The following is an 11,504-nucleotide window of genomic DNA, read 5'->3' as shown; positions in this document are numbered from 1 at the left end:
GTAAACGACTAGAGGGAATGTATAACGAGGACTATTTAAAAAACTGCACTTTTGGCGCGCTTTAAACCCCAGCAGTTCTCCTACGTGTCTTACCACCCCACGGACGGCGCCACTCGAGACCTGGTACTTGCGATCTTCAACGCTCCCCTTCTTCTGACAACCACCCTCTAAGTACTCGCTATGCAACCCCTCCACACCGGACATACGTAAATAAAAAGGCGATGCTCCGGTCAGGAACAAGAGATCTCATCTTGGTCTGACTCTAAAAGCTTTCCTCTGGAACGTTAGAGCTGATCTACCGAGACAGAGAGCAGTATTCCCAGCACTATTCAGGAGTTTTCCTTTACGGAACCCGGGCCATCTAAACTATTAAGAGCGATAACGAAGTTTAGACAATTGTTACTCATATCGTGCGTAGTGATAAACTCGGGCCACACGCGGACTCACCTAGTATTACGTTTTTTCTTTTCTTGTGCTTTGTTACATTTATATTTGTGTAGGTTTATTAATGGTTAAATAAACTTCACCTTGAAAACGAAAAATTTCTCATTACAATTTATAATATTAATATTTTAACACGTTCTTTAGCTTGTAGGTGTGGTATTAAATTTGGTTGTCATCGAATGGTCTCATCACAGCTCTGAAGCTCTGCTTCTCGTCCTGCTCGATATTAGTATCGTGTTTACTGGGTCACGCCTGTTTGTACTGAATGTTTTTCTGCGTGTGAAGTGAAGATATTTTGTTCCACTTATATGGTTCCCTGAGAAATATCAGAGCCGTCTTTTGTGATTGTTGCGGTTCTCCATCCGATGGTCGCTTAGCTCACTATACACTGTATTCTGACTACATTTAGCATAAATCGCACCATTTTATACATAGAGCGCGCTATTTACTTGGCGGAACTTGAATCTCTAACTACTACCATATGGACTTAAATTAGAATATGACCAGGGAGGAATCCCTAATCAACTTGTCTTAAGTGGTATGCACTAGACGTTAAGTGATACGCTCTAGAGTAAGCGGCAGTGTGAAAGATTTCCCTGATTCAGACATGCATTAGATTATGGTGATAGCGAGTTTCCTAGTTAAAAAACATAAAGCGATATACACTGACGGTTTATTTTAAGTTCATCTGATTGGCATATGTAACGTATTGTGCATATTATTTAAATCAAACTGTCGAAGGATGATTGATACAATAAGAGAATGAAAAATTCAAACTCGCTTGAAGTTCATATATTGAGTTTTCTTACACATTCGATGTGTTCAATTCTTCTAATTAGGAATGTAGTAGATTGTACATTTCGTTGCTTTCGTCCATATACCAGTTTGCAACGTACAAAGGCTCATTATATATTCTGGTGGCGTGAGTTTAAACGAGCCTATTAGCTAAACGGGATATATATATTTATAATACATCTTAGTTGCGTGTCGACTTTGCAGTGCGTTGTTTGGTGCACATGCCTAATTATCCGTACAAGATAATTGACTTCTTCCTTTGAATACTAAGCACTAAGTTGCGAATGAGGTGAACATTGTGTTATTAACTTGAAATGATAGTAGAGTTGTGAATAAAAGTTAATAATATGGAGGGAGGGTTAATCGGTAATGAGTCGTACTTTTCAAGTTTACCCGAACAATTTGAGTGTAGTGAATACTACTACTGATCAAATTAAATAATTAATGTAAAAAACCTTTTTTTCTTCGTCAAAGGAAAATTGATAGACGAATACAGAAGGCGTAAAGGTAATCAAGTTTCACATCATGATGATACACTAATGAAGATAAGCTCAAAAGGGTATAGTGAACACAAGAAGCAAACTTGTTTCTTCTGCAAAAAGGAAAACCACATTAAGAAGGATTGTAGAAAATACCAAGCGTGGAAACAGAAGCAGGAAAATAGAAATAAGAAAAGTAGCGTGAATAAAGTTAGTGAGCATCATCATCATAAGGTCATCAGTCCTAAGTCTGGTTGGACACGTACCTCCACTCTTTCCTATCCTGAGCTAAACTTCGTATTTCCCTAAAACTAGAACAGCCCACATCCTTAACTATTTGCGAACAGTAATCTAATCTAGGTCTACCTCTACCCCTCCTAACTCCTGTTTCTGTCTCTAATATGTCTCTGACTAGACCTTCATGCCTGAGAAGGTGTCCTACCAACCTATCTCGCCAATTTTTTATTGGCTTCCATAGAGTCCTCTGTTCTTCTATTCTTTCTAATACCTCTTCATTTCTAACCTTTTCTACCCACGTTATCCTCATCATTCGCCTATAACACCACATTTCGAAGGCTTCTAACCTTTTCTTTTCTGCCGCACCCACTGTCCATGTTTCGCACCCGTACAACGCCGTGCTCCAAACATACACTTTTAACAATTTTTTTCGAATTTCTAAATTAACTGTTCGCGAGCATAGAAGTGACTTCTTTTTATTAAAGGCGACACGACCCCTTGTGATATACATTGTGCACTAATATTTTCAAAGGTTTTTATAAAAATTTTAAGGTATAAATAAGTTTATTATATATGCATATTTTTTTCAATTTCAATTTTCCCTTAATTTCTGTGTAATGATTACAGAATGGGTAAAAATTGTTTAATAGATTATTATTCATACCTATTTTGAAATAGAGGATGATTTACAATATCGATAAAATAGTATTTATTAATTTTATTTCTGCAGTTATTACAGTTTTTCCTTCTAACCAAAACTCTTTATTTGAATAAAATAAAATATAAAATTAATCTGATGACGGTAATATGTGTAATCGATCATAAGGAAAAATCAAAGGATTACGAATGCACTTTCCATCTTGTTTTCTGTTTCATAACCATTCTTTACAAACTTCTCAAACTTCCAGTAAAATTTTGTCAGAATACTATGTCAAAGCTGCACTACTTACCACACCCATTCCAGAAGCTTGGAATAAAAGATGTCGAGTTTCCTCATACTTTTAATATATGATAGGAGTTTCCACCCTGGCTATATCTCTTTAACATTTCAGTTGCTTCTTCCGGTATTTCAGCATAAGTCGTATCTTAGGCATTTCACACTCGTCTTTTTTGTACTGAATAAAAATGATTGCTGCAACCCGGAACGTAATATTGAATTTCGTCTTCTGGTCGTTAGGCGGTCGAAATTACTCCGCTTATAGCTTCCTACTGTAACCATAAAGAAAGCGGTCCTCGCGAACACGTATAACACGTATGCTGCTATTAGGGTGCACTACAGATTTATAACTAAGTCTGGCAATAAATGATCTCACCACGTTCGCTTACCTACCATCTAATACAGAACTGATTTTATACATTGAATTTATAGCAGTTTTTACGGTTTTGGAAATGAAAAGTGATATAACCGTTGAGGTTTTTACTACGACATTTAAGCAGAAAGTTTATAGTTGATATGTTACAACTTCCATACAACTCCGCAGCACGTGTCTTTTATTAAACCCTTAAATTTAAAAGTCCCTGCTTTGATGGATCGTTATTATAATCAATAGAAAAAACGTGCATTAAAGTGTTGTGCCTAAACAACAAAAAAAAGTATTAGTGAATGACTGAAATAACTTAACCTCTTTATTAAAAAGAAACCCCATATATAAATAACGAATTGAAATCCTTTTATAAGTATACATACAATGTAGAAATCTTCCCGAAGTGAGTTAGTTTTTAATATGAAATATTCTCAATTTTTACCCACTACACACTTCCTCAAATTAATGAATCCTTTATAAGTGTCACAAGTGAGTCTAAACTTTGTCGTTTCAGCATTTTTAAACAAATGATTAATTCGAATTCTACGCATCTGCGGGATGTTTTAATCACTTTTTATGAAATACTTGTCTAGATATGTACGGGTTGCAGTCAATATCTTGCTGCCCCTTTCTCAACTACATTTGTGTATTCCATATTGTGCTGAACCCTCATAGACATTTTCTCATTCTCCGACAATGGACCTATTTTAAGAGGAAATTTAGTTCGCTCTATGAGCTTCTTTTTCTTTTGTGGGAATGGCACCTTGATTGATTTTTCAATACTTTCATATTCATTAGAAAGTCATTTATAGAACTCACGAAAATACACAGATACATTCCTATGATGCGTGCATAAGTCACGCACGCGTGAGCCGTGTGACTTATCGCCTTGAACTCTTTCTAAATTGAGCATTGAATCTTCTCGACTTATAATTTGATGGATGTGTTTATGTATGTTCCTACCACTTACGCAAACACTACCTCTTAATTCGTAGCAAGTATACTATTAATGATATCGAGATCTGCTGATACAATAATACTAGCTGATCTTAAAATTATACGAAGTGCAACATTCGAGGATGCTTTTTCTAATTTTTTTTTTATGTTTTCGCGGAAGAGGGGAAATCTTCAAAAGACGCCCATCATTCCGTACGACTGGGTAGTGTCGGATTCCCGAGGAAGAAGACCTCAGGCCGTTCTGGGACCAGCTAGGGTCCTCTTCAGCCGTTTTTCTAATTCTGTTTCATAAATATACCAGAAATCTAGACACTAAATCTAAATATTGAAAGGTTCAACTTTTATCAAAACTTTTAATGAATCAGTGATGATTTTTTATTATATATATACTAATGATATTGTACACTAATTAGTATTGAATCTAAAATAACAATTAAGCTCATTATCAGTTGCTTTAATATTGCTACATATGATTAATGAAATGATTCCATGATCCTATTAATAAACAGTGTCCGTAATTTCAAATAAATATTCCGTTTGAGTTTCACGCAATTTTTATATTTCTGTTGGCAATTGCAGTCAAATTGGAGAGCAAATAAATTGAGAAAATTAGCCAATTATCTTCCTGCATTTGCGTTCTGGTTTGTTCATATTTCGACTATCGGTATAGCATTATTACATACATACGTATTTAGAAACTTCTGTAATTACGTTTCACTAAAACAATATTCCATTGCAGAGGCAGTTAGTGGATGATATCAAATTAAGCTTATTTATTATTTATACACAATTACAGAATATTGTATGGCAAACGTAAGGCTGATAAACAATTATAAGTAGCGATTAACAGATGAAACTATCAGAGTGTTCTTTGATTTTTAAATGGAAATAAATAATCAGAAATGGTTAAGTTCTTGATCGATAATAAAATTTACCTAAAGTACAAGAGGCGGATCGTGATTCCACGATAAGTCTGTTACTCCGCCCGTGATTGCCACGTTTCGCTGCCGTGACATTCACTAGGTTTCTTACTTGCACCAAGCATTTGGTGTGGAGATTTACTCTCGGAGGACCCATGCCCCAGACCAACCATATACCTAGTCAGTTCTGACGTTGGTAATAAGGGAGTTTCCCTGTGGACTGAACATCACGAATCCCTTCAACATGACTTCCTGAAAATGAACCGATCTACGAGCAGAGAGTCACATCTTCGGCGGAGCGCAGTGCCGTCATCGTTTCGTGCAGGCTCTACAACTAAAAAAGGAGGCAGACGCCGCCGTTTGTCTTTGCCGAAACAACCGACGTCGCTAATTCATCCAAGAAGAGGAGACTCGACTGATGATGTCCAGGTGCCATCGCGTATTTACTCCACGTTTACTGCCCGACCTCTTACTAGAGGGCCCCCTACTGCCGCTGAAGATGTATTGTCCACCAAAAGAACGAAACAAGGGTATATAATATGCTAAGGTAAAGTCCTTATGACTAGGTCGCGTGGTTACACCTGTGACGAGCCCCATCTATCCTGGTCTGATGTTTTCGGAATAAAAGACCCGCAATTTTCTGAGACAGGATGCAAAACTTCGGGATCCCAACAATTTCCTCTCCTCGTCTGTACGCGCTTATATAAGGTTGATAGCCACGGACAGGCAAGCTAGAGGACGGTCATAAAATCCTAACTCAGGCCCCCCGAGGATACGCTGACATCACATCTCCATTCCGCAGGGGCTGATAGCGGCCTTGGCGTACCTGGTGTCCCTAGCATAATCGTGCCCCACCTAGGTAAACTTAGGTCGAACTAACTGACGATTCAAGCAGTTTTCCAAACCAGCACTTTTGCTGCGAATAGCTGGATTAAACGACATCAATCTGTTCAGAAAGTACGGGCATCGACACTGGTAAAAATGTTGCACATCTGACGATGGCAGCGACATGATGGAATGCAGCAAAAGCTCCCTCCTTACTCATAGGTTCGCCTTTTCACCGAATACCAAGCAGGGACAACGTGCAGCATCATCACGTGCTAATCAACACCTTCTTTCAGGATCTCTAGAAGGGAACGCAGCAGTCGTAAAGTAACATGCCTAGCCGGCTGTACTGTCACCAAAACAGCACCATATATCGTACAATGCTACTGCAGGACCCATGGAGGAAGAATGAAGGAACACGATGCTCTATTTCCGTGGGTCTGGAGTCCTACATCCCATCAAAATCAGGCCGCAACAGGACTCGCTTATAACCGGCGATCTTGGTCACCAAAGTGCTGTATGAAACTCACACTAGTTGAACCCGGTTCAACCAGGGAAGATATTGGATGAAACCAAGGCCCATCTAGGTCCAGGAGCATTCTGTAGTCGCTCCGATGTTCTTTGTGTTGTCCCATGTACAATGCTTTGTATTATACTTTATATGAACTTGGTTGTGGTATATGTGATGTATTTGTTGCTGCACAATAAATGTATAAAATAGTCCGGCTGAGTTGAGTGGTAAAATGAGCGACTAAAAAAAAAAATTTGTAAAACAAACTAATTTATATTAAACGAACTCCTAAATAAAAACCCTGACAATACTTGTGTACAATAAATTGAACAAGGCTTTATTGTACATCTACCACATATATCCTTTAATTTAATCAGCACAGTTATTTACTATATGTCAACTAGAAACATTCGACTGAATTCGTATCACGTTAATTTAAAAATAAAATATAGTAATTAATAAATATTTTATACTTTTGAATTGATAACTCAAAATTGGGTTGCTTTCCGACTGTACTTGAACTGTAACCTGGAATGAAAGTGTCGATAATGAACTTTGACAACTTTTTTTGGTTTATAAAAGCCCATAAAGCACAAAAATGCTTATGGAAGAAAAACGAAAACTTAATTTTTCAAATTATCGAAATACGTCGTTATCGTTAAAATTTATTACTAAGAATAATGGTAAAAAGATAAATCTTCATAAGATATCGTGTTAAATGTTCCTTTTTGAAAACAATATCATCCAAATGTCAAAGAATAAGTTCCTATTATTTTGGTTCATATGCCTATTAGTCTATCGCGTAGCTATATACGAAACAAGAGCTTATCCGCATAGTATGACACTGAAACGATAATAAACATACCTAGCATCAATATGTAAATGAGGAGAAAAGATCCTCCCACATTTTATCCACTCATTACTACCACAAATTATGAGTAAATGAACTTATAACTATATTTAATAATTTGGATAATAATTTTTGCAAGGATGTACCACTACTTAAGGATTTTAATATTCCCCTAGATAGAGCATTGATGTTGATTTTAAATAGAACATCTAACTTACTAAATAAATTAGTTAGTGCTATAACTTCATATGGAAGTACCACAAAATATGATAAATATTTTGTGGTAAAAATACTAGTCTGCAGAAGGTGTAAAATAAATATTTTAAAAAAATTCGTCATGAGTAATACTTTATTTCTTTCTTTCTTTTTTTTTTTTTCGTATGCTAACAATTTAAACTGAACGTTTCGTTTGACTATTGAATCATACGTAACTAGAAGGACAAAAACCATTTGGAGGAGTTGTAATAATAAATAATAAGGTAGGTGCGGGTAATAAGACCTGTGTAAAAAATTGAATTTAAAATTATCGTTGTCGCACAAAATCACATTCGTAGGTAATTAACATTCATAGATGGCGCCTCAAACCTGTCGCGAATACAGTGACTTTATAGTAACAGTATGGCCATACGAGCGAGAGCCGCCATGTTTCCTCCAAATTTAAATGCAGCAGCGTGGCGTAATACTCAATTTCTGGGGTTTTCAAGATTTATTACATTAAAAAAGACATAAAACGGCACGATATTTGTATCAATAGAGATGTAAAGCACTCAGACTGACTTATAAGAGGATTATTGCAAATAGAAATTAAACAAATTGTAGCTACTGAGTAAAATATTGTATGTATATGTCTCGAAATCAGAGACTTAATAAAATCGAGGAAAGGTAGAGATATAATACAAGTGTAGATGCAGCAAGTAATAACTGTAATTAAACACATGAAATAACAAAATGACACTTACAATTTATATGAACGCTAACATTATTTTAACATTAATACCGCACCTGAATCAATACAATTGTCGGTATTTCGTCCTGATTATATTTACAAATTCTGTGAACGAATATGACAATTAACAAGCGAAATGGCTAGCTGTTTTTAAAGGGTGTTTATCAGTTACCTTAGTCACGTAGATATAAGTAAATGACGTAGACAACTAGATGACTAAGTTTGATAAGACATCAAAACTTACATGTAGTTCCTTGCATAATTACAAGTGAGAAGCCATTACAGATTTACTAGCATAAGCTTGCTGTTTTTGCTTATCACATTTCTTGCTCGCAATTTTCAGGCGGAAAACTAAAAATCTAGAAATAAGTTTGGCCTTTAAATTGTGACAGTCAAGAACATGTGTAAAAGGTAAACATTCCTGAGTAACTTTATTTACAAAAAAATCCTTGAGATTAACATTTTTTTGTTTAGAAACCACATCAAAATATTGTCGAAATACTTGTTCCATTTTGACAAATAAGTCGAAAGTTACTTCATTGCAGTAAAAAAGGGCGTTATCTCGAAAACGTTTAAAATGGACCAGTTGTGCGTACTTAAAATCTAGAAACTGTTTGGATCCAACAGACTGCATGCACTTAAAGCACACTGTAGAATTTGCGTCAACAGTTTTTAAAATATAGCCACAAATGTTATATAGTGAGTTGAGTTCAGCATTGCACAGATTAACTACTGGTGGTTCATAATTTTCTAGAACTGGAGTTGAATAAGTAATCCTTTTGTGCTGGATATCTAGAAATTCAGCCAAAAACTCTCGATCATCACTTTCATAACTACTTTTTGATACTTCTTTTAAGTACTGGGCAACACTTATTAATTTTAAATGATTTTTGAACTGAAGAGCATTGGGGATGACTTGCTTAGCTCGAATAACAGAAAAAAGATTCTCCAAACAGTCTTGAGTAAATCTAGATGTTAAAATGAAAATATAATTTTTATTTGTGAAGAAGTCCTCTTGAATATCTAAAATTGACTTTGTCGAAATTAGTAGACCACTTTGGCTAGGTTTCCAAGTTCCCTTTTTTCCAACATATATGCTTTCAAAAACGGTCATTACATTTTTTAAATGAGTAATTGCATTTTCATAAGACACTTCATTCTTTTTACTAAAAGCCAGTGTTGGATGGCGAGAAGTCATTAATGAAAACCAGTTTTCAACCAAATCTAGAAACCAGGCAGTTGTTATGTACTCAGGTTTTTGCAACTGTGTACTCAAAAATTTTAGCGCACTCGACACATCATGGCTTACAACATTGGTGGATTTTTTAACTCTCATTTTTTGAAAATGACTTGGGATAAAGTCTTCTTCGGACAGTTTAGGTGCTAATTTAAACTGAAGTTTGTTTTGGTATTGGACGACATCTTCAATATGTTTTATGTTAATTATATTTGTTGGCAAATTAAATTTCATTTGAACATCTGCAGTTATTTCAATTGTGCGATTGGTCACCAACATATTTTTTATATTCTTAAAAAGATGTGGCACATCAGCCAATATATATATTCGTTTTTTGCTATCTGTAGGATTGGTTATGTAATTTACTAATTTCTCATAGCGACCTGCTGCAACACCACACACCCTCCAAAACGCCTGATTTGCTGCACCCATATCTGATGTTATGGCAACAACATTTAATCCCAATTTTTCTGTTTTTTGTATGATGTCAAACAAAATATCTTTGAAAATACTACCATCTACTGAACTGCCAGTGAAAAAATACGCAACTGTTTGTTTCCATCGCATGGTAACTCCACCTAACATAATTACTAATGCATGATTTGCCATTTCATCACTTGAATGGCTAGGTAAATTGATATTACCCAAATAAACCTTAAGTGTTGGGTCATATGTCTTTGAAGGTGTTATTGCCATCTCGTCCATTAAAATTACGCAATATTTTTCATGAGGGCTTTTGAAATTTTGAACTTTAAATTTTAAGAAATCAAAAACCTCATGAAGTGTGCCAGGTTGAAAATGAATGTCTTCTAATCTTCTTCGAACGGTTCGTAAGGATGGTAAAGGTATATGTTGTTTTAGAAGCTCTTCATACCCTGACGTACCACACACAAATCTTAACTTAAGAGACTTTGTTACAGTAGCATTAGACCACCTTCTAAATCTTGTGGAAGATCTCCGTAGGGCTTCAATTTGATCACTGGAAATACAATAATGAGTGAAAATTAATTTCTAAATAATGTGTGGGCTATTACTTATTAAAGACTTTCTGTAACAATTGTAAACTTTCTAGATCCTTAATGTATTCTGCATTTTCACGTGTCATTGTATTAATCTTGCGCTTCAACTTTCGAAGTTCATTTTTCTGTTTAACAGCACGTGCCAGGGTTTTTTTGTAAACTTGTTGATATTTTTTTATTTCATCTTCCCGTTTTGATGAATTAACAGAAGAAGGCCCTACTGTAGGTTCTGCAACGGTTTCAAGGGATGGTACTGGAAAGTCATCGAAACTTGATGACGTGAGTTTCCTTCTTTGAGAACCTATACATTTACGTTCTGCAGGAGGTTTTCTTTTGGGTTTAGGTTTAGTGAAACTAAATATTGTAGGAACTGCATTTAATTTCAGTTTTCTTGACCCATCTTCTCTCGTTTTCTCCCACATCTCAGGTTCAAAATGAACCTATAAAGTAAGAAATAAAGTCACATACATATTTATGAACTTTGCACATATCTTCAAACAATAAACTGTCAAATGTTTATGCATACTAAATTGTACACAGTTTTGTGAAAAACTAACCTCGCAAAGGTACGACTTATTCGTGGGTATCCAGTTGTCTCGCTTCACTTTTGCTTCCCATTGTTTCCTTCGTTCAGGATCTCTCGGAAACACTTTCATCAGGAAACCTTGCTCGGATCTATTTTTGCACCTAAATGCAGAACAGCCAACCATAATTTTTGCACCACGTCAACACCAAGTTTATGTCTTTACGTTTTTAAACAAGCACAATGCCGAAAAATCAGTAAGCGATAATATGCTAGAGTTTAAATTCCGAACAGACTTCACAGATTATCGCAAAACTACGCAAGAAACTTTCAAAAAGCAGCAAATACAGATGTAGATAGATAGTAAACATTTAAATTTGGAGGAAACATGGCGTCGGTTGACGCAGCCAATAGAAATCGATACCACTCTATGGCCACACTGTTACTATAAAGTCAC

General features: G+C 35.7%; 1 protein-coding gene across 1 annotated transcript; it reads right to left on the bottom strand.

The window, feature by feature from the left end:
* Positions 1–5,919: 5,919 nt before the first annotated feature.
* Positions 5,920–11,498, bottom strand: LOC112903861 (THAP domain-containing protein 1-like). Its single transcript, XM_025973423.1, has 4 exons — positions 11,082–11,498; positions 10,540–10,964; positions 10,280–10,484; positions 5,920–5,991 (listed from the first exon to the last, which is right to left on the bottom strand). The coding sequence occupies exons 1-4, from the start codon at positions 11,232–11,234 to the stop codon at positions 5,920–5,922; spliced, it is 855 nt and encodes a 284-aa protein (XP_025829208.1). The 5' UTR covers positions 11,235–11,498.
* Positions 11,499–11,504: the final 6 nt, after the last annotated feature.

The sequence above is a fragment of the Agrilus planipennis genome, unplaced genomic scaffold, assembly GCF_000699045.2.
Source record: "Agrilus planipennis isolate EAB-ADULT unplaced genomic scaffold, Apla_2.0 scaffold111, whole genome shotgun sequence".
NCBI lineage: Eukaryota > Metazoa > Arthropoda > Insecta > Coleoptera > Buprestidae > Agrilus > Agrilus planipennis.
Note: the sequence above shows the minus strand (reverse complement) of the source record. Positions and strands in the feature narration are given on the sequence as shown.